The sequence below is a fragment of the Ceratina calcarata genome, unplaced genomic scaffold, assembly GCF_001652005.2.
Source record: "Ceratina calcarata isolate Rehan_Ccalc_2016 unplaced genomic scaffold, ASM165200v1 scaffold568.2, whole genome shotgun sequence".
NCBI lineage: Eukaryota > Metazoa > Arthropoda > Insecta > Hymenoptera > Apidae > Ceratina > Ceratina calcarata.
In genome coordinates, this window is record NW_017176883.1 from 566,656 (window position 1) to 593,342 (window position 26,687).

General features: G+C 39.6%; 2 protein-coding genes across 5 annotated transcripts; both read right to left on the bottom strand.

Moving 5' to 3' along the window:
* Positions 1-214: 214 nt before the first annotated feature.
* Positions 215-7,550, bottom strand: LOC108629369 (uncharacterized). Its single transcript, XM_018032001.2, has 6 exons — positions 7,076-7,550; positions 4,876-5,829; positions 4,296-4,609; positions 3,702-3,865; positions 1,887-2,071; positions 215-1,721 (listed from the first exon to the last, which is right to left on the bottom strand). The coding sequence occupies exons 2-6, from the start codon at positions 4,978-4,980 to the stop codon at positions 1,425-1,427; spliced, it is 1,065 nt and encodes a 354-aa protein (XP_017887490.1). The 5' UTR covers positions 4,981-5,829; positions 7,076-7,550; the 3' UTR covers positions 215-1,424.
* A 395-nt stretch (positions 7,551-7,945) lies between these two features.
* Positions 7,946-26,487, bottom strand: ckn (CRK like proto-oncogene, adaptor protein). Of its 4 annotated transcripts, XM_018032019.2 has the most exons (8): positions 25,529-26,487; positions 21,986-22,100; positions 14,020-14,298; positions 13,526-13,849; positions 13,087-13,424; positions 12,624-13,010; positions 12,111-12,551; positions 7,946-11,963 (listed from the first exon to the last, which is right to left on the bottom strand). In XM_018032019.2, the coding sequence occupies exons 3-8, from the start codon at positions 14,288-14,290 to the stop codon at positions 11,706-11,708; spliced, it is 2,019 nt and encodes a 672-aa protein (XP_017887508.1). In that variant the 5' UTR covers positions 14,291-14,298; positions 21,986-22,100; positions 25,529-26,487; the 3' UTR covers positions 7,946-11,705. The 4 variants fall into 4 exon arrangements, with proteins under 4 accessions (XP_017887508.1, XP_017887507.1, XP_026673001.1 ...); XM_018032018.2 differs by lacking the exon at positions 21,986-22,100; XM_026817200.1 differs by lacking the exons at positions 21,986-22,100; positions 25,529-26,487 and adding an exon at positions 17,517-21,970.
* Positions 26,488-26,687: the final 200 nt, after the last annotated feature.

A 26,687-nucleotide genomic window follows, 5' to 3' on the forward strand; every position in this document is an offset into this window, starting at 1 on the left:
AATATACTGATCTGTGTCGGCATTCTACATACAGTAATCGCTAATCGTACGGTCTATAAAACAAGTTAAATATTCAGTAGACACTACAGGACTAATGTTACATTCATATTGAATGAACTACAACAGTATCTCGTAAATGAATACGATTCATTTTTAAAAAATGTCAGTGTTCGCGTTTAGCTCGAGTATAAATATTTAAAATAGAATAAGCTACACTGTTGGAAATTATTTATGAAATCCTCTAAGGAATACTAAAAAAAGAATTAAAAAGAATTAAATTATTTATTGCAAGTCTGCGAAGTTATTGTCTTATTTACGAATTTCATCGACTCACAGGAAGCATTAGAGAAAGAGAGAGAGAACGTGTAACATTTCTTATGCGTATTTGCGAAGCGAGTCCGGAATCCAGTGAGCCGTTCGTACCTCGATGAAAGAAACCACCACCGAGTTGCGAGAACTATGATTCATCAATTTAGAAAACGTTGTGTTATTACTGTATATAAAAGCCGACAGTACTGTAACGCGCGATACATACATACTTTTTTCAACCACGAAATGATAACTACAAAAATATGTATGTGTACACATATTGTACGTAATCCACAAGATCCTTTCTTGCCCGACCTTTCGCGGCACGTTCTCTATGCACGTGAAATCGCAATAATAAAGCGAGTAGTAAATATCCCCGTATGGCGTTAAAGCTTGCGGCAACAACACTGTTATCTTCAAAGCTGCATCATTTATCTGCAGCTACGTTTCACGGTAATCCGCATAAATTCATGCAGCTTCAGCGCATATACGTATATGTACACGCTTCGTTAATGTCACTACACGTACGAAGTGAATTTGGAAAATACGTTAAAACCATCTTACGATTCGATGGAAAGAAACGACATTTCGTCATTGTTAATACTACCATCGAACAATCTCAATGGAACGCCACGAAGGCGTTTTATATACTATGTTATCGTCTTTTGAAGCAATACGAAATAGATAGTTGAATACATATCGTGAACGTCTAACCCGTCGCAGAGTAGCGACGTATCTATACAACTTCCTCGAATATCCTATTTCCCCTATTTTACAGGATCACGCATGAACGAGAGGAAGACCTTAAAAGTTTCTATACCGGCACATGAAGAATATACATCGTCGATACGTTTTAATCTCAACATTCGCAACGCACGTAATCTCGTCTATTAACGCGAGTATTGTACAAATGGAAAAGAATAAAAAGAAAATGCGAAACGACAATCTTAACATTGTTATATACAAGATGATAATCGAAAAGATCTTGACTTTTCTTCGGAATGAACAGATCTCTAAAACATTAATGTATATTGCACGGAAGTATAACGCGCTTACACGACGTGTTAATACTTTAAAGAAAGAGTACTATAATTACAAGAGAAGATGGGAATGAGTCAGAGATGCGCGAGCACTTCGACAGCGGCGATCGGAGGCGTTTGGTCCCCGCTGAGGATTACGGGCTCCGATTCGGTCTGAACGATCCTGACCAAGTTCGCGTCCTTCTTCGACGGCGCGACGTTCGCATTTGATGCAACGTCCGATCTGGCGCAATAGCTTGGCGGTCTGCTTTCTCTAGCGGTGCCGGGAGACACAATGCTACCAGCGTTCGACCTATAAGTTGGCGGTGGCGAGGACGTCGGCTGTAGCCGATCCAGAAGCAGCAGTCGCAGCCTGTACTCTTGCATGCTCGCCTAAAATCAAGCCCGATTGCATTCCAATTTTCCATCGTCGCATTTTCCGCGAGTGAAGAACGAAGAGTAAATATTAGATGATTTAATTATTGAAACGAAGACGAATAGTCGGAGGAGCTGTGAAAAATACGCGAGAAATGATGGAAAATATTTGTCGAGCCTCACTTGATAGCTCGGTGGCGGTGTTCTAAATTGAAACTCCGGATAAATCATGGCAGCGTAAGGATGAATCGGCCTCGCTGGCGGTATCCTGCTTGAGATCCCTGTGAAACCAAAAAAACTGCCGCAATTTTCTCGGCTGGTCACTCGCCACGCTACGGCGCTCACGGTTACTAGAACCACTCCTATACCTGAAACAGAGCACATACGCGTGTGTTAGAATACACGTAACGCGATTACTTTTCATTTTCATGTTCATTTTAATTCACGTGTTTAGATATTTCCTAACGAACAGGTCTCGTAGCTCGGAGTTTTAATCCGAAATCTCTTGACGAAGAGGTAGACATTTATGATAGATCAGATATTTTCTTAGAATAAAAACGTATGAGAAGTTGAGTGAAATGCAACAGGCGAGCAGAGCAAGGATGACGGAATCGTTAAGCATTGTCGCGTGTTCTCACGAACGGCAGTATGTGAGAATAGTGAGAGCTGAGAAAACTTCCTTCAAGGAAACGAATCGCACAAGCTTTCGCGGTTCCACACCCATTCGCGCTTCCCTTTCGTGCATCGGCGACGATCTTTTCACTCGTTTCACCGTAATTCTTGTTACTTTTTAAATTAAACTACGATCCTATCGTTCCACATTTTCGTTCGTAACTTTTTCCATTCGGAATCGCTAACTTTTACCGACGTCTACACGAAATTAAGCTATCGGTCCAAACGTTTCACACTGGTAACCAATATTAAAGTAAGATAATTACTCATAAAACGAGTACGATATTACTTAGTGTATTATTTAAACTACTTTCTTATCGTCGTACGTACGTACGATATGTATTCACCTACCAATTAAATTCTTTCGCGTATGACCTTCTCTCCTGTAATAACAGGCTCATTTTGAATTCCATTGCATCGCGAGAAAACGGCAGCGCGTAACAAGAAACTGAACGCGGTTTAATATATGTACAAGTATTTACATTTAATATATACCCATTGAATTTTACGGTTCGTTAAAACCATTGAATCGAAGAAAGTAAGTAATTTAGCATTATTGTTCCAGCAGAATCCTGTGAAATCAGCTCAACACTTTCACGATATTCAATCTAAGCGTCCATCTATTCAGGACAATCGTATATGAGATGAACTCTAGTAAATCGAGTCGATCAGTTTAGAATTCTTCTATATTTAATAAATCGCCTCGGAATTTGAATCCCCGATCCGTACACTTGTCATCGCTAATTCAAAGCCCTCCGTGCCTGAATCTCACGTTCCCACCACGTGTAGGCGTACGACGCCAATCTCTGTAGATTAGTACGTTCACCCATTGTGAGAGGCATTCTATGCAGGTCGCAGGTTACATGTTCACGTTTAGAAAGTAATCGTTGCGAGCTCGGTGCCCCTTCTTTCGTAGCACCATGATCGACCAATCTGGCCGACCACGCGGTTTCTTCATTGCTCCGCTGCCCCGTATTTCATAATTTATTTCTCAGTCCAATGCACCCAACCCTTTAATATCCCACTTCTTTTTTTCCTTCAACCGTGCTCTTCCTATATTTTATAACGTTCGCGACTTGGCCTGTCGCTTTCGGTTCGCAATCAATTCGATTGCAGGTTTATAGAAAGCTAAATTCCTTTTATAATATGAAATTCGCATAGAAAATTCTTTCACGTGTATTTAAAGCTTCCGTCAATGCATGATCGTCCCCAAACTAGTCACACTAAGAGCATGACGTGCACACGAATATACCGAGTACGTGACAAGCTCTGAACTATAATTTATCTCTGTCATCATAAGACGATAGGATGAAGTGAATCTCTTACCGATCATAAGTAGTGCGACGGCGATGTGATCGCGACCCGAGGCCCTAAGAGCCCCCAGCAGAGCGCCGGCACCCGCGCACACCAGGCCCACCACGCCGACGCCCAATATGGACCAACGCACAGGAGGGGAACCAAGGCCGCAGCACTGCTTCGGAACCGCATCCCTACGAGACACAAGAGCAAACCGTTGGAATGACCCACTGACACGTATGGCACAAACGGTTGCACAGTGATTCTGCCGGGTCTGTCTCGTTACCGCAGATGTACAGTACGTCGATGACAAACGTTTTGTTCGTTACGAATTTATCGATATCACGTGTATCCTTGCGTTTATAGCAGTGAAACAGAACTGGGAGAAATCCTTCAAATTATACAAACGCGATACGATGATCGTCTAATTTGCAAAGGAAAATGTTGAATCCTGTTTTTATGAACAGTCGGATCATAATTCATTGGACGACTAGGAAATTGTTGGAGATAAAAGACTGGAGCTAATCGATGAATACTGCATTCGTGAATCGTTTGATCATACATGATCTCAAAGCTTATCTGATCGAATTAACCGCGTGTTCTGTATATATAATGTATATTTACCGGCCGAAAGCAGAAACGCTGGTCGAGACCGGAAACGGTAGACCGAGACTAAGGCCCCTGAGGCCTAAGTGAGGCGGCGGTGGATGCAAAATTCCTCTGGTGGGAGCGACCAGTGGTACCCCAGGCGCAGTCGAGGAAGCCTGGCATCCCGCTGATATCCCAGGATAAGATGGTGGCATGGAGTACCATCCCGTGCCCCGACGGCAATGTCTGCGCCTCCGCCTCTCTCTCCTCCGAGCCTCTGGACCACTTTGCAGCGGGAGTTCCGTTTGCGCCTCCGTAGAAGTGAAAGAACGTCCATTGTCCCGTGATTCCTAGGAATTCCATCAAAATCAAAATCTTTGTCATTCCTCGGTTGAAGCCAGGGGACTATAGGAGAATGGGGCCTGGTTTCAGAGTTCCCGAAAAGCCTCGTTTCTAACTAACAGTGAGATGAACATCTCAATTCTGAGAATTTCTGAAATTTCGAACACTTGAAAGCTGCATTCAACATGAGTATAATCGATCGAAACTTTTCACGATCATGAATTTGGTCATGAGAGGGACGATATTGGGACGACTGATGATACTACACACATACCTGCGGTCTGATGGGTTGGTCGTTCCTCGCGTCATCAGCAGCCACACCGCCTACCGCAACAACACTAACAGGCCTCGGGGCATTCTCGGACAGAGCCCCGGCCATCGTCCGATTCTGAACATCGGACTCCAGCGCTCCTATTCTTTCCTTCGTTCTCTCAGTCTCTCTCTCTTTCTCTTTCTCTATTGCACTTAATCCGAAACTTCGTCGTTCGCCTTCCTCTCCGGACACCTTCCCGTTCTTTTTTCCGACCGGCTTCCCGCCAAACGTTTATCGTTCCCTTTTACGCGGCGCGCCTTTCTCTTTCCTCTGTTTCGATCGAGTACTCCTCTACTACGTATTCCTCTTTTCATTCGTTACGTATGCGGCACGGTTTTTTCTTTCCTCTGTCGTTTCTCTTTTACCTTTCGGTCGTTTTGTACTCCTCTTCCCTCGCGTTACTTTTCGTGCACACCCTCGCTGTATCGCGATCCACTAATTTTCGCTCCCCTACTTGACGGCAGAGATGTGAATCCCCCTTTTCTGCCTCTGTCTTCATTGTTGTTCTATAAACATCTTCTCTGTTCCCTCGCTTTCAACTATTCGAGTCCTCCCTCGCGATTCCGGCGCTCGCCGTCAGTGAATATACGACAAAGCGTACGCTTTTTTTCTTTTTGCTTTAATGCATTACTCGCTTCGATGTCTGTTTTCCTCTGACAGCGTCACCTCTATTCTTATTTTTCTTTAACGCGTTTCCGCCGGTCGCCTTTGATTAAAAATTCTCGTCGCTTGTTGCTCGCTTTACTCTGCGAATTACGTAATTTTCCCCGGCGAGATTAAAGAGGAACAAACCTCAGTATCTATTTCAATGCACCGATATTCTGTCACCGTTCAACCTCTCTCGATTTCATAATCGACGATAAAGAGCTGTGTCATCCTGCGTATCGTCGCTAGCGTCGAAATGTACGTGAATACCTGTTATGTTACAAACATTTACATTGCTTTACAATGCTGCCTTTAATGATTTCAAGAGAAAGCGAATAAACAAGTCCCAGTCACAATAGACGTTCCTTTGCGCGAACAATCAGTATTTTTTCTTTCTTTTGTCCCCCGGAAGATACGTTCGCGCAAAGTTCACGTTCATTTATGACGATGCCTAGTCGCGCAAGAAACCACGAGCATAACGTGCGATTCAATTGACCAAAATAATCGTCGCGAAATCGATTCCACCGCGGGATTAAAGCTTGTAATTAAATATTTAGGGAACAGAACGTGACGCTGATTCATTTGTCAATCTTACTTTTAATTCATACCGCGCGTGAATCTTGGAAAATGCAATGACTGTATTTACAAAAAACAAAGTACAAGTTTATCCGAGACTGAATGTAGGAATAAAACTCGTTAGTTTATCATTCGTGAAGGATTGGATCTTAAAATTCTAAAGAATTATTTTTAGATGAGACTTCTTCGTACGCAAGATGAATAAAAAATAATTTAAGATCGTTCGTCCTCATTTTCGACATTTCCACTGGCAGTCGAGCGAACTGAAGTCAGATCTGAATTTCTTTATGCAAGTGTTATAGGAGAGTATTAAGATTTCTACGATGTATAATTGAGTATAAAAATTCTCTCCGCGATAAGCATCGACGATGAAACTTCGAAACCGACCTGAAAGTAACTGTATGGGAACGTTTACGTTGCAAATTATCGTCGCACTCGCGGCCGACCGTTTTGAGAAACGGTACTTCTCGCGTGTTTGTGTGTTTCTACATCTCCACGCGATGAATTCACGTGACCCGACGGTAGGTACGACGACTTTGATTCGAAAGTTATCTTTGATAATAAAAAATTGAAAATCTTTACACTTTCTAATGTACGACTCGCATTAACAAGCGGTACTCTCCAGCTATTATTCACTTGACGTTGCTTCCTTGTAAATCTCGTTGGTCTCTTAAGATTACTGCTTTCAACGACTGACAACTGAGCAACTGATTTTATTTAGTAAGACGTGGAAAACACGGAGCTTGAATAAATGTTTGAAATAGATTTACGTTCTTTAGAATTATCGAAAGCAATGAAATATGGTCTCGTGAATCGACGAGTAAAAAATTAGTGAACAACGTTGATACAATAGTGAATGCATGCGTGCGTGTATCCAAGAAACCACGATCGGTGACGCTTTTAACACTTTCGTGGTGAAGACAATAAGAGGATTGGTAACCTTTTAACCCAATTTTCGAAGCATCCTTGTTCCGCCGATCCTTGGGATCCTTCGAGGAAAAGGGCAATCACACGAAACGATCTCGTGGCAACTTGTCGCAACTACTAAATAGTAATGGAAGGCAGTCGAGTAGAAAGAAGCTATGAATCCTCTACCTCAGAATCACGCACGGTCACAAGTTGCACTGGTTAATTAACGCCCCGGGCGAACTGGTCACATCCGACACGCTTAAATAAATATCACTTTCCACATTTCTCCACAGACTCCCACTAATGTTTGCGGATAAAAACAAGGAAAAATTAGGTCGCGACGCGCACCACAGTTTCGAAAGAAACGTCTCTAAAAACGACACATCCCGAACCGCGATAGCGGCTCCACTAGGTAAAGCTTGCCGTGAACAAAATCCAAAGGATTCGCGAGCGCACTCGTGCTGCTGAGTATAGAACTCGAGCGAATGAGGGCACCAATCATCTCTCGGTTCTAACTGAAAGCGAATAAGTCTCGTATCGTTCACACCTTCTTTGCAGAAGACTATTAAAACATAAATAAAATCTTAAAGAATCTTTTACTACGTAAAACTGCCTAGTACAGAAAAATGGAATCTTAGAAGAAACATAACGAGGGATGACAAATATGCGTGTGGAGCTCGATTGTGATTGGTAGGAGAATGAGATGACGGGATTCTCGTGAGGATTTAAAAGGGAGTGCAACATGCAACGGCGACTGTGTCACCGGCGACCCCGACTGTGTAATGAGAGGTAAGTGAGAGTTATTTTAATTTTCTGCTTGGGAAGATGCTTGTCCGAATAATGAACGGAGTAAAAATGAACAACTAATAAGGAGACGTTGGTTGGCACATTGAAATGCAAATGAGAGTTTGTCAATTGAGTTTTATTTAATTATCTCTTTCATCATATTCGATAAACCAAGTAATGTATTTAACGTGCATTTAAACAAATACAGATAGTAGGAGAGGGTCTCGAGGACTCCTAAAATGCAATTAGGCGGGTATTTGATTCGCTGAACGAAACCGCAGCGACGCATACGTTTGTACAAAAACTATGACTAATTTAATGCAAATACATAAATATAAATACGTTCATATATCTATATTTATATTTAATATTTGCATTCATATAATATTTATATATGTATAATATGTATATACCACGTAGAAGCAATGTCTTCAGGAATTCTGCATTAGCTGCTTAAAACTTGCCAAGGATTTAAAACCATTTAATGTTACTACATTGATAAATGAGAAAAGAGAACAGTGGCTTAAGAATAGTACTTAAATGGTATAGTTGGCCTAGTTTAAGAATGCCATCAACTGTTTCAAAGCATTTATTTCGGTACACAGTTTTATTAATTAGTCGAACGTGTTACTTGCAGTAAACGTCTTAGGTTTATTTTACGTGCTTAATTTATAGATATTATTTCCTTTACACCGAGCTGAAGATTAAAAGCATTTTAAATAAACTTAGTTCGTTTGCATAGCTGTTTCTTTTATTTAAAAATAATAATTTTATCCGTCTAACCATCCGTAATAACATCAAAACATATTTTACTGTCCTTTTTACATTATGACATTCTCCCTTTTTTTTCACTGGACCTTGTATCATCAGATCCTCGTCTTTAAATATTCTACTTAAAATAGTACCATCGAAATGCCACTGGAATTGTTCATAATACTTTTTTTTAATCGGAAACTCCGAGCTCCGATTAAATATTAAATAAAACCGGTAATTCGCATTTAATGCTTAAACGTCTCTTATCCGCAGATTATTTTGTAAAATACGCAGAACTTCTTGATTCATTTAAAACGGCTCATAAAAAACGGCAGTGTGCGTTACCCTTTATTGTATTCGCAAATTTGCATATTGGCTATGGCTGATCTATCACGTCACTGTTTAGCATAAGATCTTTCGTTTTCTACTGACATTTACTATTTACGTTATATAGGTAGCAATTAAATGTTTGTTATTTCACATCTCTCATTTTTTTACTGATCGTTTTACTCGATTATTTGCGAATTGCTCAAGCAGAATGGCATGCATGATTTGAAATCGTATAAGGTATATCAATATTTTCGTCAGTAATATATCATTTACATAATTGTCAGAAACACATAATTGACTGAACGTTCTGCGTCTACAACTAAAACAACTATTCGTCATATATAAATATAAAAACCTAAATACCTTCTTATCGATCTTTGGAAGATCTAAAAATTTTCGTATAGGATAAAACGAGAGCTTAAAAGAGTCTCTTTGAATAATTTATAAAATGTTTCAAACATTCAACAGAACAGTAAGTCAAGTTGCCAAATTTATAAAATACGTGTATAAATAAAAATATTAAAATCTTGTGCTACCTTTCGTTACGCAAATATAACTTAAAAATTGGTACATCTGTAAGCACACAGTATAGACAAGGATTAAAATAAATAATAATAAACTGATAAATTCGCAGCACCGCAAAAACAGTTTCCCTAAGTACACTGCTTAAACTGATATATGTATATCTACTATATATACCTACAGTAGTTAACAAGTCTGTGGGCTACAATAATGTAGCCTCGATATTTAGTTGATTAGCCTAAGTTTTATGTATTTCAAAATCTTGTGTGTATATACATACACCACATTTTTCTTTCCTCATAATGATAGCGTAACTGGTTTTTGCATACGTACAACGAACCATACATCAAGACTAAAATAAAATATTATTAAAATAACGGCAATTCGACTGAATTAGCTGTAACTAATCTTAATTGCGTAAAACAATGTTCTTAGTCGCGAGACTATAAAGAAACAGCAACTTGTACTCCTCGTACGATGAGAAACGAGGAGGATTTAATAACTTTCGTGTGCAAAATTTTATATACATTCATATACGAGAATTCCAGGTTTCAGGCTTGCGCGAATTGAGACATGTTAAGAATTTTTATGCATTCGTTTATGTATGAAACAAAATACGAAATTGCAACACGATTTACAGGATGTCAGGCTTAAAGATCACAGACTTAAAAGTATTTAAAATCTGAAAAATAAATAACGCATTAACGCAGCACCCACAGGCAATCTGGAATCGTCATGTATAAATGTATATACATTTACGAGGCGTACGTTTGTAAACGAAACCTAACGAATGTCGAAACTCACACATACGTAAGTTTCTCAAAATCAGATCTGTATAATGTGTAAACTTGAGGAGAACCTGAACACTTTTTATCGACATGATTCTACTACGACGATTACTTTGATTTAATACACATGGACACTCGGCGTTCCACGTATTCTTGTGCACCATATAACAATAGTGAGTTGTATACGTCACTATATTAGTACGGATAATAAATATAAAATGTTAATTGGCATACAGTGCATATGATTCTGTATTTAAACTGTATAATCTTGAAATTTTAATTGGCAGTCGAATGTTTTATGTTCTCAGTCTCACGAGAACATACCGTACAAGTTTAGTTGATGGAAGATGTAAATTTTTCTCGTATAAACTATCCGCGAATTCTTATAGAAATTGTACCATAATATAGTCAAAGATATAATTATGCTTCATCATCGTCAAAACAACTTGACTTAGTAATATTAATTTCTTTTCCTTTGACGTTACTGGAAGATTTACTTTTACTCTGGAGAAGGGATACAGAAGTATACTTCTTTGTATCGTACTAATCTCAAAATGTCTAACAGTTCCAACAGTTATGAAGGTCCCAATCTAATATGCTATCATTTTAGCAAAGGACGGAAGTGGAAAAGGGGGGAGATACGCTAGATGGAATGTATATACGTAGATGAACGATGAAGTTTCCAGAGAAAAAGAATCAGTCTTCATGGTATGCGGATGGTAAAATGGGTGACGTGAAGTACATCGTGATACCTAGACTACACCGACGTTATTTGCAGTCTTATTGTCATAAGGCATAAATGTTCATTATACTTATTCAGTAGATCTGCGCTTTTATCTTAATGTAGTTTTCCCTCGAATAGTTATAATTCGTGTAAAAAATCCAGTTATCAAAAAGTGTATAATATAAATCATTACGAACTCCGTAGTCTTAATGTTATACGTTCGATATAACAAACGTAACTGAAATAAAAAAGACGCACTGCGATAAGTACTCCAAAATGCAAAAATTGTGCAACGTTCAAATCTCTGGAAACTTCATGATAAGCTCATAATATTCTGATAGAAAAATAAGAAACTTTATCGTATGCGAAGAGGAAAAGAAAAGAAAATAAATGAAATATAGAACCAATAAAATTCGATATTATGGCGTGGAGGAATACAGTCCACTAAATTAATTTATACAATCGTAACAGGATATTGTTATGTGTGTAATATAACTTGTGTCGTACGTCAACACGATAAAAAGTAGTTTAACATTCGTTCAACGCCGAATATCTTTCACTGGAAGGTCTCGCGCTGATACTCGTCTTTTCTTTACGACGTTCATTCTGTTTAATCTTGCGAACTGTATGAGCAGATCAATTATTGTATCTTACGTCATAGTCTGTTGTCGATTTTTATTCCTAAATTCGCGGCTTTCGTAATTCGTAAAATCAACGATTCGGAAAAGGAAGGAGTGTCTCGATAAAAGAAACAATGATTACGAATTTAAACCTTGTCGTTTTTCTTCCTCGAGCATGGCATCGAGTTCGTCGGTGAGGTTCGCAAGCATGTTTCCAATGTCGTTCAATACATCCGCTGGCTCGCTGCCACTAGTATGATGACTTATTCCATGAGTCTGCATGTTACTGCCAGTATTACTGCTTGTGTATTCTTGTGCACGGGCTGCTCTCTGTTTAATCGTACCAGCATTCTCATTTGCGAATGGTAATGAGTCTGATTCTGTACTGGAGCTTGACTGAAATAACACGATCAATATTAACCACGTAAAAGATACATAATAATCCATAAAAAATTCTATTAACCAAATAAAGTATCCAAGCTTTTTATGTAAAAATATATCTTGTCAGTTAAATTTCTACATAGCAAATACAAATAACTATACCTTGAAGCTGGCATCGGAGCCATTGCGATGTTGCAGAGCAAGAGTGGCTATCAATTCGTGTTCCTCGTTAACGTTGACGCTGACGCTACCCCAAGAACGAGACATCGAAGAAGGCGGTCGATTCATTTGAGGCGGAGTGGATGGTACTGGTGCTGGTGCGGGCGGTGGCGGAGAAGGATGGTGAATTAAATGATGATGCTGATGATGTATATGGTGCTCTTCGCAAGAAGCCGTCGGTACCGGGCCGCTGCAATCTATTACGACATCGCCAACACCCGGTCCCCCGACAGGTCCACTGTTGTCTCTGGAACTCTGGCGTCTTGGAGGAGACGGAGGACAACGTTTCGGAAGATGTGGACTACTCTCGAGTCCATAAGTTAGTTGATATTTGTTATCAAAATCTCTTGGCAATGACTTGAATTGCCCTGGAGTCGCGGTAACCTGCAACGAGAAATGAATCATGCATCATTCACGATCACGACAATCTCTGACAATGCAAATGAGTACACGTACCTTGGCTACAGGTCGTGGACGAACAAGGCAATGTCTCGGTCGCGGTAGAGTTCCGCCACCCGCGTCCACCGTGGAAGTATCATTTGTAGGAGTCAGATCACCGTCTTCGAAACTGCGCGGACGCCATTCGGTCGGCTGTGGGTGCGCAGAAGGTGCCGGCGACGGAGGGTACCCAAGAGGCGCATCTTCCAAGCTTTCCAAAGATTTACCTCGTGAACCAGTCCGACCAACGATGTTGTAATCGGCTGGCAGCGCGGCGTACATACTTCTCCACACAGTCCCTGAAGTCGTGTCGCTTCCTCCCCGCTGGAAAGACCTCAAGACAGGCGAGGAACAATCCTCATCGGGCGACGGCAAGTCCGGGCCTCCTCGCTGAATAACTACGTCCTGAAAATATAGCCGAAGCAAATTGAAAATACGAGAAACGTGAATTATAAAATTCCTGCGTGGTATATTCATTTACCTGGGTTTGTCCAGGATGCGGCGGCAGCCGTGCGAGATCAAGAGGCTGTATGCGTTTACCAGCACGAATATCCTTAACTCTTTTAATCGCTAACAGTAATTTTTTCTGATGACCGAGACGCACGATACCAATGTCTTCAAGATCTTCCCATGTGAGGGTGGTCACATCTTCGACCGAACGCATACCCTGTTGATGAAGAGCACCAAGATATTCTTCTAACCGTAGAAGTCTGAGCCACTCTTCTAACGAGCCAGGAATATGCTCTGGCAAACCGTCGCCTATATTTAAATTATCTATCTCTGCTTTCAAGCGCTTCCTATGATTAGGCTTCTTTATACCTGAAAATACACAAGAGGTTCAACGTTGATACACGAGCTCTGTCGGGGATCATTCTTAATATCTTTCACGTCTTCCGATACGTGTATTTCGTTACACGTACCTATCGCTGTCAGATCTTCTGGAGTCATACGCGTTATAGTAGCGAGATCATAGCCAGCGGAAGCAAACAATGGGAAGTATTCCTCGAATTGGAGCTCGGTCAGCCAAGCATGAACAACGTCAAGATCTGCCGGTCTGTCTGGGTGACTACCGAGCGAGCTTATAGAACACCTGGGGGACGAGGCAAGCGCACCAGGCCCTCTAGGACCCAAATGATATCCAGAGGCTCTTCCTGAGTCTAACGAAGCTGTAGAATGCCTGGAACCGGATCCTGATCCTGAACTTCCTGGGCTATCTCTTCCGGGACTTTGTGTCATATCGATTCCTTAAAGGAATAATCACAAATTCATTATTTTCAATGTAATTCAATTACCACACACGGAAATTACATTTTATTATCCTTGACGACGAACTGATCGATGTCAATTTAATGTACAAGAATGAAACTGCGAGAACGAGGCGCAGACTTCTTCTCATAAAAAGAGTATTTCGCACCTTGATCCTCAGCATGAGCATATTTGCTGACGGCTGACGGGAAGGCGAAGCCGGGGTGGGTAAAAATAGGCCCCGGACTCTTTCCAGATGGTACTCCGTAAGAACCCTCGTCCGTTGTTCCGCCTGATCCACTTCCGGGTAGAAAACAGCCATCTTCGCTGCTCGCGTATCCAGCGGAACCGAACGAGGAGCCAGAATGTCGAAATACATCGGGTACAGCCGGTGGTGCCACTTTCTTCGCCTGGGTCACAGCTTTGGACGGCCGGTTCATGCCGCCAACTACGCATGCAATTAACATTCCCTTCCTTAATTCATCATTCGATATTAATTATTCACAAACCGTGGGTTTCCATGTAGAATAAAAATTCCCACTGATTAAATAACACTTGACCTTATTAAGATCGCGATACTTCATATAATTAATTCTAGTAAATCGATTAGCATTTCTACATTTGATGAATGAAAGTGTGTTACGAATAAAATGAATGAATGAGCGTTTGAATAATTCCACGGAGTACAGTGATATTACAAAACTTTTGATGCTGTGGGAGTAACAGGTATTGAGAGCTGTGAACAGAGGCGGTCTACATCTTGGATGCATAATTAAAGTAGGCCAATACGTACTGAGGAATGTAGAGCAGCGATCTGGAATAAGCGCAGGTATTATTTCACCACCGAGGATATCAACGCTGAAGGATATGAAACGTCACTCGGTGCTCTGATGCGCCTATTTGATTATCATCCCCCTCGAGAGCTGATTACCTCTAATACAGATTCACAATTCAACTTCTGTCTTCTACAAATAGACAATTGTGTCAAACCCCAACAAGACCAACCAGACCACGCAGTCAATTTAGTTCCAGAGTAGAACTTAAATGTAATTCATAAAAATTGTACAAGTATTATTAATTTATCGACGGTAAACATTACATATAGAGCGTTAAGATATTTATGTCCCGGGTTATTATTAACTATTTTATCGAGCGATGAGCTCACATATCTGAATTGATTTTCAACGTTATTTTTTCCTTGAGAAAGAATTCCTAATACCTCCGCATCATCATCTCTTACTCTCTTACATTATTCGCTTCGTTCATTTGGCTCCGGTTAATATGTACACTTCAGAAGTAAAAGTATTTTATCGCGAGGCGTGCAAGATTTATGGCAACGGGTAAAAAGTTTGAATCAAGGTCGATATCTGACTGCGAATTATGTACTTACATCGGCAACGATCCGTGCATTTTATGGTCTTGCCACGTGCATAAATTATCAATACGTGCGCATATATGTTGGTAATTAATAAACTTTGATATTACCAGTCGCCTTTCAATTATATTAAAGAGACTGGAAATACTGAACGGTTTTTAACTAATTCTCATGATAAATTTAATGCATCCTTTCTTGGATCATGATGGACGTCATATTAAAAATCATGTTTTTCTATTTTGTGAAATATGAAATAAATAAAAATAGAAGAAATCAGGGAAGAACAACAATTTATATTTTTCCGGAGTTGAAAGAAATGTTTAATTCCTCAAGAATGCGAAACACGTTCCCCAACTAAGAAATAACGATGCACGATATTCCTTTGAAGGCAAAAAAAGACATACTGTTTGGTGAAGTAATTAATGTCATTCTATAGAATCGTCTGAGGAATTTAGGCGTATAGAAAAGATGTGCGTAGGCGTGAAGAAGGCTCGACACGAAATTACAGAGAGCACGAGGAAAGGAGATAAAAAGCCGAATAAAAAAAAGATAGAGAGAAGGTCAAAGCCAGCGTGTCCGTGTAAATTCGTTAGCTGTGTAAATACAGAGACTTGAAAGCGTAAGAACGTTAAGACCCTGTTTTCTATGGTACTTTTTTATCCTCCTCTGAGAACAAGATTCGAATGAAAATCGTGAAAGGACACTCCTTCAGCTCATAACCGAATTGAAGTATCTGTTCACCATACGGAAAACTTTTACACGTACATTTTTATTTCAACATTCTTTATTCCTAAATGATTTTATCTGTAATGTTGATACGAAGATTATTTAAATGATTCTCAACTCAACTACCAAGGTCCCCACTCTTTCTCTCTCTCTCTCTCTCTCTACGGTGCATACTTCTTACACAACGACTGCTTACTATGCGAATGCTTCCTGCTATTCCTACTTATAATTCATGACGGTAATCTGAACTTAGATGACACAAGCGTCAATTCATCGAGCAAGCCAATGATGCAGAATAATTATAATATTTCATAACGGATCCAACCGAGGAATGTGAAATGTGTTACGCAAATACACATCACACCGTTACCTTGCAATTAGTTGCAAGCTTAATCAAAGGAGTTGAGCCAAAAGCATACGTACCCAAGTTCGTAAAAGCGAACCTTTAGGCAACTGATAGCGTGAAGTCATAAACGCGTTGATAATAATCAGCTATTTAAACAAGAATCGATTAACGCTGTTACGTGAATAAAATTGCAGACAAATGCACACAGGCAATAATATAATAGGTGCATTTAACCGAAGCATTCGACGCTAATAAAATTAGCGGCGTAACGTACGGCGGAACATAAATTGTTCGAGTTAATAAAGCACGCAGATAAATTGCTAGAGATCTCTCGGGAATTAAATCCATCAAAGAACTAGCTGGCTAGAGTGTGGGCGTTTTCGTGACTCGCATTCAACACGTGTCATTTGATACGTAACATGTTGTTCGTGTCATGAAACTAATATACATGTACCACTGATGTTATCCGGTCTCTTAATTAATTTCGCTAATCAATGGGCGACCGTAAACAATTACGATCAATATTTACACGTATCGCTTTGGCTGTAAATCAAATAACTGATTTAATTATAGCCTGCGCTAATTATAATTTGCATGAACAAAATTCAATCTGAATTCTGCGTTTGAATAAAAATTATTCAACCGTTAAATTCATCAACATTATCTCTCACGACAAATTCTCAGCATTTTTAAAAGCAATACAGGCACGTATAAGATAAGGATTTGCTGCATTTGCAAACGTATCACGATTACTAAAAGAAGCTATTGTGTGAGACAGATAAAGCTGTACAAAGCACGAAATTGTCACGTAAAGGAAAATAAGCAAATGATCTGCGATGATAAAAGTCTATATACAAGAAAGAAAATATTATATAAAGTAACGCCGAATCTTTATTTGGTATTAAAAAATGGGAAGAAACGTATGATATTAATTCTAGTAATGTTTTTAATATTGATCGAGCCAGAGTGGGAACCAAGAAGAATTTCAAGTGTTAGCATAGCTGTAAAATTCACTTGAAGCCCAGTATTTAGTCAGATCTCGAATGTACCTTTCACATAGTTTGAATAACTGTTAAAGTGCTGTGATAGGGTAACAAATAATTCTAACCGATTTCAGATATAATAAAAGTAGAGAATAGAAGCTCGTTAAATATATTCCGTGTAATTTGAACTGTGACCGTGTAGCCGGGAGGAGGAGGAGGAGGCTCGCGGCACTTACGATGCATGAGATTCTTCCAGCTACCATAAATCGCCTGGATGCACTTATCAAGGGGTGTGGAGGATAATGCCGCGTTCGTTTTACGCCCGCTCAGATTGCCCTCGGACCGGCTTCTGAACAAATTGCCGTTGCTTATCGTGCAAATCACCGGGCCACGTTCCCGCGGACGAAGTTTCATCCTCGACATTTCGAGAACGCCGCACGGTATCCAAGCCTCGACCGCCGGGTCGTGAAAGCTCCTATAAGTGGAGGACAATTTTTTCGACGACTTCTGCAGAAAGCGCTTGCCAGGTGGTAAGGGCGGGGGACCCAGGCAGCTCGTAACAGCAGTGATCGCCATTTATGGTAGAACTGAGTTTGTTTTATGCAGATACACGTATAGTCAGCATAAACTTTCTTCTTCACAGCTTTATTATTATTATTATTAGTAGTATTTGATAGTTATTATCGTCCGTCAATCAGGTTCGTCTCGCTTTTACATAGACGTGCATTCACTCGGTTCATAGGCACTTTAAAATATCGACTTCGATTAACTCTCTCTTTGCGTCTCACTACGTACAATATTAAACGTTCGCGGGTCTATCTGAACGTCGTCGGTGCCACGCATAATCGAGCGAAAATCGTGGATACAAGAAACGACTGTTCAAGTCACGTTTCAAAGAGTTACAGTTCTAACGTTTAGCGTTTCTCTTTTGGACCGCGATATTAACTTGGACCACTTCTTCAAATAATCTCGTCGTCGTTATATAATTCACTTGTTGCGGGAACGTTAAACGCGTCACTCTTGTTCTCTCTTCCGTTCATTAACAATGAACAGATATATAACGAAGTAAGCGCTAGCTTCTTAACGGATTTGCGGGATACATGGCGCGTCCGCGAAACGGTGGAGATAACCGGATAAGACTGTCAGAAACGTTTCGCGTTGGGTACAGGCATCGGGTTGGCGACACCGGCGTGGTCGTTGGTGTAGCAAATGCAAAGAGGCGAGGTCGAAGGTGGGTGAACAAGTTTCCGGAGAACGGCGTAGGCTGCCCCCGGTTATACTTGCACGCGTAGGTTTCCAAAAACGCGACACGTGAAACAACTTTCCACGTGGAAATGCCTAAAACCGCCTGATCAGAAAAATCTTGCGCCGGATTTAGAATCGGAATATTATCTATCGCGAAATAACTGGAACAGATCTGCCTCTAAATCCCAATAGACAGGAACAGTGTTCCTTCGGTGAATGTGAAAAAGTCCTACAGGTGAAGTGTGACTTCTCGGCCCCGACGACTTCACGTTTCTCAAAGGAGTACTATAAGTATATATACCGTAAAGCGTACGAAACATGGGTAACAGAATGAGGTAACTAACTATTTTGTAAGAACCGGATATAAAAAACTGAACTTGGACGTGACGACGCTGTACAAATCAAGATGGTCTGTTAAAGGGAATCAAGCGGTGAACGGTGGCCAGAAAAGGAAAAGTAAAATCGACCGCCGAGCTAACAAGAAAATGCGCTAAAGGCAATGCGAGACGGTTCTCAAGAAAATGTTCATCCTCGTTACGTTAATTCAACCTGGTTCATTTAAACTACTTAGCCATCGTAAATCATTAGCAGCTAAACTTCACGCCGATGCAAATATCTCTCCTATCCGAGACTTAACAGTAGGCTCCGAGGTTCAATAGCCCCAACTAATCCTTTTCATTTTTCCTACAAAAATACCTCGTTTCACTTACATTGTGCTCAGCTCGTAAGATATAGAACCGATATGCCTCTATAAAAAAAAAACTGAAGATGAACGCAGAAGCGTATAAGAGCACATGGCAACGTATTCAATTGACCTAAATAGAACAATGAATGTAAGTGGTCTGTATGTTTACTTGTGACTCTGGGTTTATCTCGCTAGGAAGAAACGCTAGAAGCCATCCCTCGTAATTCTATGCTTAAGAAACACAATTAATTTAATATCAAGATAAAAAACGAATAAGGACAACTATAAACTGTTTTAGACGATGTAAATGAATATGAATGATCGCACGTTTCATAACTATAATTCTTTACTTCTGTCGTACGATAAAAAAAGTATTCAATGTCTTGTGCAAGCTTTGACTCCTCCTACACAGTGAAATATAAGAGAACGAGCATTAACCGCGTTACGAAACATAAATGGACGTTTTTATCCCTAAGATAAATACGCATCCCGTTTGTAATTAGTTAAAGCTTCTCTATATCATATAAAGAACCTCGATCGAAGTGACTTACCAAAAATAAAATTTTCAAAGACAATCGCTTCTGAAATTCTAATCGAAGGACGATGCGTACGGCGGCGGTGCGGTTGAAACACAAATCAATGTCGAAGTGCGAAAGAATGTCTTGCAACTGGAGACTAAACGGAAAAGACGATCTCGTGATTAGCTGGAGCAATTTGCATAACGTATCTGATAATCCTGATACGTGCATCCTGTCAAGGACGGACGTGAACGGGTTGAACCGAGCAATTACGATCAATAAATTCCTTTTTGTTGCATGCAAACTCTTCAATAAGAAGAACGCAACATACATAATAAATTACTGAAAGCAATAAGTTTCGTACAAAGTTTCTTTTACGCATACATATATAATTAAATGATGGAGAGTGAAGCATAAAACATCTTAAAGATATCAGAAAGTATTCGAGATCGAGTTATGTAAAGTACTTCCGCGAAGCATTCGTACAAATTTGTTTTATTACATTGAAGACAACGGGGGAAATAAAGGTACAGGTAAAAATGTAGTAACCGCGGATGCAAGGAGTCCCCATGGTTTGCGGAGTGACTGGGTTATTGACGTACGAGTTTGAATGCGACAAGTGCAGGGAAGAATACGAGACGAGAGAGCAAGAAACAAGCTCCAAAGGGGACGGATATGTATGAGAATATAATGAATAGTAGGGAACAACCCCGGGCTTAAGAAAGCTTAAGAACGTCGAGAAGAATACACTGCGTTCAAACAGGAATTTCACATTATTTGTAGCTAAAGAAAATATCGTTTAAAAAGGACGTTAGTCAGAAACCTGTATCCTGATAAGACGGCGCTACTAAATAGAATTCAAACTACAGTGTAACGTTTTTTTTTACAGTTTTAACGCGCAATCTAATGAATAATTATTTGATGACGCTCGTCTTCGGACGTGTTGAAATGAAGAAAAGCTAAGGCTAGCAGGAAAACGTGATTTTAGCAATATGTCCTATGCAGGTGTTCCTCAATAAGGCTATGAACGAGAGCAAGATTCTACAGGGTTTGCAACGTTGCCACGCTCACCGACCGGCTTTCGTGTAAACAAGATACACTATGGCAACATTGTACACCACGTTTCGAGTAACGTGGCATCATCTCGTGTTACCTACACTTTCAAGCCCATGGAACCTATACCTAGGCTGGCAAAAAAATCAGCGAAAGCAATCGTGCTGCAAATAGCCACGGCGGCGTTTCAATGCCACTCGTACGCTGCTGCTGCGTCTGATATTTAGCTACCGTTAAAAAAGTACCCGATCCTCGCACGCTTTTTAACCGTTATGCAGCGAGATTCAAGCGAAGCTCAAGACAGGCTATCGAACATGTACTCTGCTACGAGTTTCGTCCCTTTAATTGCGCTGCACATAACGCAATTGCTCTATAACGGCTACGTGTCTAGGGTGTATTAAAAGATTCTGTGACGCAAGGGTCTCTCCGTTCCTCCTCCGAGATAAATAAATAAGAATCGAACGATTCGACTTCCGGCGCGCGCTATTTAAATCCTGAAAAGCGTTTAAGCGAGAGGCGGGCACGCAGTAAATATACAAGCTTCAAATTGACAGATGTTTCATGTAAATATTTCCACGCACCATATTGTACGCGGAGAGAGTACACGGGCATTTCACAAAGACTTAATTTAGCTTTACACACTTTATGGGTTTATCGTGTAAAGTTTCCCCGCGTATAACCACGGCCGCAGCTTGATTATTCTGAAATATACAACATAAGGCGAAGATAAAGCAGATATATTTTGAAAAGAAGCTGAAGTTTGATCAGTGATTGCAGTCTAAAGTCCATTGCATTCCTCTACGTGATTTGTGTCGACGGTACTATCGTATTTCACTCTTCGGGACAATGAAAGCTAAATAAGCCTTTATGTGTGTACGCGCAGAAAATGAAGCAGATAAATGTAACATAAAACTAAATATATAGCAGTATTCAGTGCTTCATTCGATTACGCGTTCGGGGTGAAAGTGTGATGGTAAATGGAAATCGAAAAGCTAGACGTAGCGGCACCTGATTAGTATCAAAGTGTGACGATAAGAGCTTTAATATCTGTACAAATAGATAAAGTGTTCCGTAAGCGCGGCTGCGTTAAAGAAAGTAAAAAAAAAAAGGTCAGCAAGAAGCAACCACCTAAACTGTCTAAAGTGTGGAGGCGCGAGAAAATGTGTCGATGCTGTTAGCATGCCACACAGCGTCTACAACTTACGTTGTTATGCGGTCGCGAGAAGAGCCAGTTACAAAGACAAAACCAGACGTAGTTCTTGATTACAACATTCACAAAGCAGGGGCGAACAGATCAGATCAGGTGACGGCTTATTATCCTGAAATAGTGGAAAACATTGTTCTTTCACCTATTTATTATTAACGCTACAAGATTCGCCTATATTGAAAAAGTAAAACGTCTCATGAAGAGAGTAAACTGACTGAGTTGGATAGTGACTTCATAATTAAGGATGTATTGGCTATACAGTCAATCCCAACAGTTTATGCACTTTAGAAACGCATTTTTTAAAAAGAAATCAGACGTCGGAAGAACATTGCTAATAATAAACGACAAAAAAAATTTTTCAATTTTTCCGAGATTTTTCCAAGGGGTATCCCTTCAATTTCTTCGAAATTTCCGTTTTTGGCCAATAACTCCCAAACCGTTGGACATACGAAAAAATTGCATATAACCTTTCTTGTAGAGGGTGACGAGATCTACAATTTCCATGTAAAAATTTTTCGCTAGTGTCGAGTGTTAACGAGTTATTTGCAAAAAACTGTTTTTTCGTTTTTCGTTAATAACTCGTAAACTATTGACGCTAGCAACAAACTTTTATACAGAAATTGTAGATCTCGTCGTCCTCTACAAGAAAGGTCCTATGCAATTTTCCCGTATATTCAACGGTTTAGGAGTAATTAAGGAAAAATGAAATTTTTTGCCAAAAGTTCGCCGTTTCGACGCTGGGATAGTCGGATTTTGTCAACATCAATAAAATCCCATATAATCATACGTAACTCATTAAATATCGAAATTAGAAGAAAAATTCATAGAATCTGTCAGCTATTTATTATTAGCATTGTTCTTCTGACGTCTGATTTCTTTTTAATTATAGGAAATGCGTTTTTCTAAGGTACATAAACTTTTGGGATTGACTGTATAGCCAATAAATCCTTAATAAAAACTATCTTTGACATACGTATAATTATTTCCTGACAATTATATCATCATCGCCTAACAGGAAGTCGAACCCAACTCATTTCAAATCAATTTTTAAATAAACTTCAATAAACAGCAGAATGGAAAGCCATCCTAAAAGATCTGCTACTCGTTTCTTCACACTTGACTGTATTAGAGGATATATCATACATAATACGCATGCCAATCTCAATAAATAAACATACAGTTCCTTCGGATGTGCAGAGTCACTGCTTTCTAAAGAAATGTTTCTACCTCGTATTACGAATTATTTTGTACATTAGTATCCAAACAGATGTATGTGCTCATCCCTTTTTTTGAAATGAACAATCGTATTTTCGATGACATACGCAGTATGCGAATTCTAAATACTTCATAAAATCAAATCTTTTGTACAGGTTCAAGTACAGCACATAGCACGTAGCATAAAGTAACCAGATCAAATTTTTACAAAGCATATGGCAGTTTCAATCTACGTATCAACCATACGCGAACTCAATCATATGCACATGCAAATATAAGTAAAAAATTTACAAGCAATTATATGAAATGAACAAAAATTACAAAAAGAACTGTACATAGCCCCAATTCCAATTTTTAACATAGTTTGCATCAGTTAATAAGAAATGATAGTAGAAAATATCGAAACGAATTCAGATAATATATATAATTCATTGATCAAATTAAGTGCATACCGGTGGCAATTTATGTACAATTTATATACAATTTTTAACATAGGTGGAAAAAGTATGATGAACCCAGCGTCCGCTGTATGCAACCTCCTCTCATTCCTTTCTTATTTTACTCTTCCTTCACATCCACCTCTTCCTGCTTTCACCCCTCCTACTCCGTCCTCCGCTTCTCTCTAGTTCAGTCTTTCTAATCATTTTTCATTCTCCCCTCCAATCAGTCAATTTTTTTATCGAATGGCTAATATATAATGAACCATCGAAATCGATAGCAGCGTAATTTTTCACAAACCGAACGAGTCTCATCTACGAAGTAGCGAAATAATTATACAGCAGTAACTAATCAAACGACTAATAAAAAATTTTGTCTTAATACCCAGTGAGCTCAATTATAAATGATAAACTATTACGAATCATTCGTTATTATACGCATACGTATGCTATCAAATAGAGAAGATTACCCGTTCGAAAAACAAAACAAATATTCCTTCGCTTTGCTAGTCACATACGAAACGTTTGATTAATTGCATGAGTCACTACACATACTTGTGTAAATCATTTGTCTTTAGTAAAAGAGAAAATATAGACGAAGGCAGGAAAAAGAGATATACACCTGTATAAAAATGATTAAATGACTTTAATACTTCCCTTCCTGTTATTAAAAATTAAGCTTCTTATTTCTTGACATATTCCCTTCCATGACACTTTATCAAGTATTAAAACAATGATATGGTATGGACGTTTCATTTAATACACGTGTAAGTTTTCTTGTTCGGGTGATAGTAATTTAGACGCCCGCATAAAACACGTAGACGATCAGTAACTCGTGCATAAAGACTTATACGAGAAATTAGTTGTGGATCGCTTAGTGAGATTACACAATAATAATTATGAAGCAGTTCTTCTATCTAACAATAAATCTTAATCCGTTATGGTCTTGACCTTTTTATAATCTTGTGTCATTAGTAAATACGCAAAAAGCAATGTATGAACAAAGTTGTTATTCCGTACTAGTAAAACGCTCTATTATTTATCGATTGAGAATGAAATGATTACGAATCGATTTCCCGAGACTGCACATATGCTAGGAGAATTGTAACTATAAGAATGGTAATTATTGATGGATTTTTCGGCTTTCGCTGAAGGAATCTTATAGTTTGCAAACGAGAAAATGTTCAGGCAGCCTCTTTGCAGCAGAAGGGGAAAGGTTCAAACACGTTTGCTAGTTACAAGCAACTCCACTTTCTAGCTTTACTATTTGCTACGACAATCCTGTGGTGTAAGAACACCTGAGGATTTACTGTTCTGATTCTGCCTAATATTTTTCCAAATCTTCAGTCTATATCACATCTGTGTTGAAATAATTGTATAAATAAGAACGATCGTTCGATTTCGGTCTATAGAAAAGATTCGTTAAAAGAGAAATCCATTAACCAATTGCGAATCTTGGTCCTTTATTAAGTCGATCGTGATCGTAGAAAAATCAAACATTTGAATAGATTATAAAATCGAACGACTGAGTTTGAGATGTGAGAACGGTTTGATACTCGAGATGAAGAATGTGTGTAGCAAAGTGTATTCAGAAACGATAATTGATATTCTGTAAGGAGTGAATAATTAAGTTGAACATGACATGAATAGTTATTAAAACTGAATGTTAAATAATTATTATCAAATAGCTCGGTGAACGAGCGCGTGCGCAACCTTGTAAAGTTAAGAATCACGTTCTAATGTAGTACATATCTTTCCTGGGTGAAATCCTCCGCGATGCCACTCGCTTGATAAACGTAAACAGTGACCTTCGCAATGCCTTGATACGTGATCGGTGGAGAAATGTAAAAAGTATCGCTTAAGATGGCTAAGTATGCGTTTGGCTTACCGCTAATGCGCCTCATGGCGGCTCACGACACGGTTCGTATCCAAAAACCGACGAGCTGGTCGATCCAGCGGGCAACGTGAATCTTCCTGTTCGCTATAAACACCATGCCACATGTACAAACACCGATCATCACCTACACCATGCACACACCGATTTCGGAACGGGACGTTCCCGCGCCATTGCCCGCTGACGAGGATTTTCTCGAACAAAGAAGATAACCTGCCCGCCCGACACCTTCTTTTCCCGTGTTACGTTAACGCGAACAAATAAAACGTTGCCGCAGGCTGAGGTGACATACTGTTGGCTGCGACCGCGAGCGTTCCCTTTCCGCGTAGAGGCAGCGGGTACACTAAAAACGTGCTAATTTTAAACGTATTTGAACGCGAATGAGAAACGGCGACCAAACAGGGTATAAAACTACTCCATCGCAATCACGACTTCTCACGTAGCACTGCCGAGCCCGTAGTATCCAATGCCACCGCCAGGGTGCTCAACCAACCAGTGAAGTAAGTGAAGTATAATGATAAATCTCCTCCTTGTATGGATTTAGGTCTTCAAGTTCGGAGTGACGTCTTTTTAAATTCATTCTCCTATTATACATCTTCAGCAGCAATCTGTTCACTTGAATAATGTAGTACGAACAACGTTGTACCGGCGCGACAGCATAAATCGTGTTCAAATACTGTACTTTGTAATACATACAGTATAAAATGTATATAATGTATGTATGCATATGTTTACCATTATTGCATTATAATAATACTTCACCAGACTTTACATACATACAAACATAAGCCACCTCAGTTTCATGGGTAATACATTCATTCTCGGAACATTTAAAAATATGAATATCTCCGAATAAAAATAAAGAAAATACAATATGGGATTTCATGTATTTGTTGTTTTGGTAATGCTATCTTATCTAAATTTCATTTTCTTGACAAGAGGAACATGTAATATGTAATGTAAGACCACGTGCTCGTGATGAACTCCCGTTGAACAGAGTCAAGAAGTCAATGAGCGGTCGACGTACGACGTAGTACATTGTCATAGTATTGGCAATATACTACGTTAGGCTTCGCAATAAGCATTGTCGAAGCTGGTGGTAATAGGGTGACGCTGTATGGGGTTGCCATGACAACAGACTGTAGACTATACG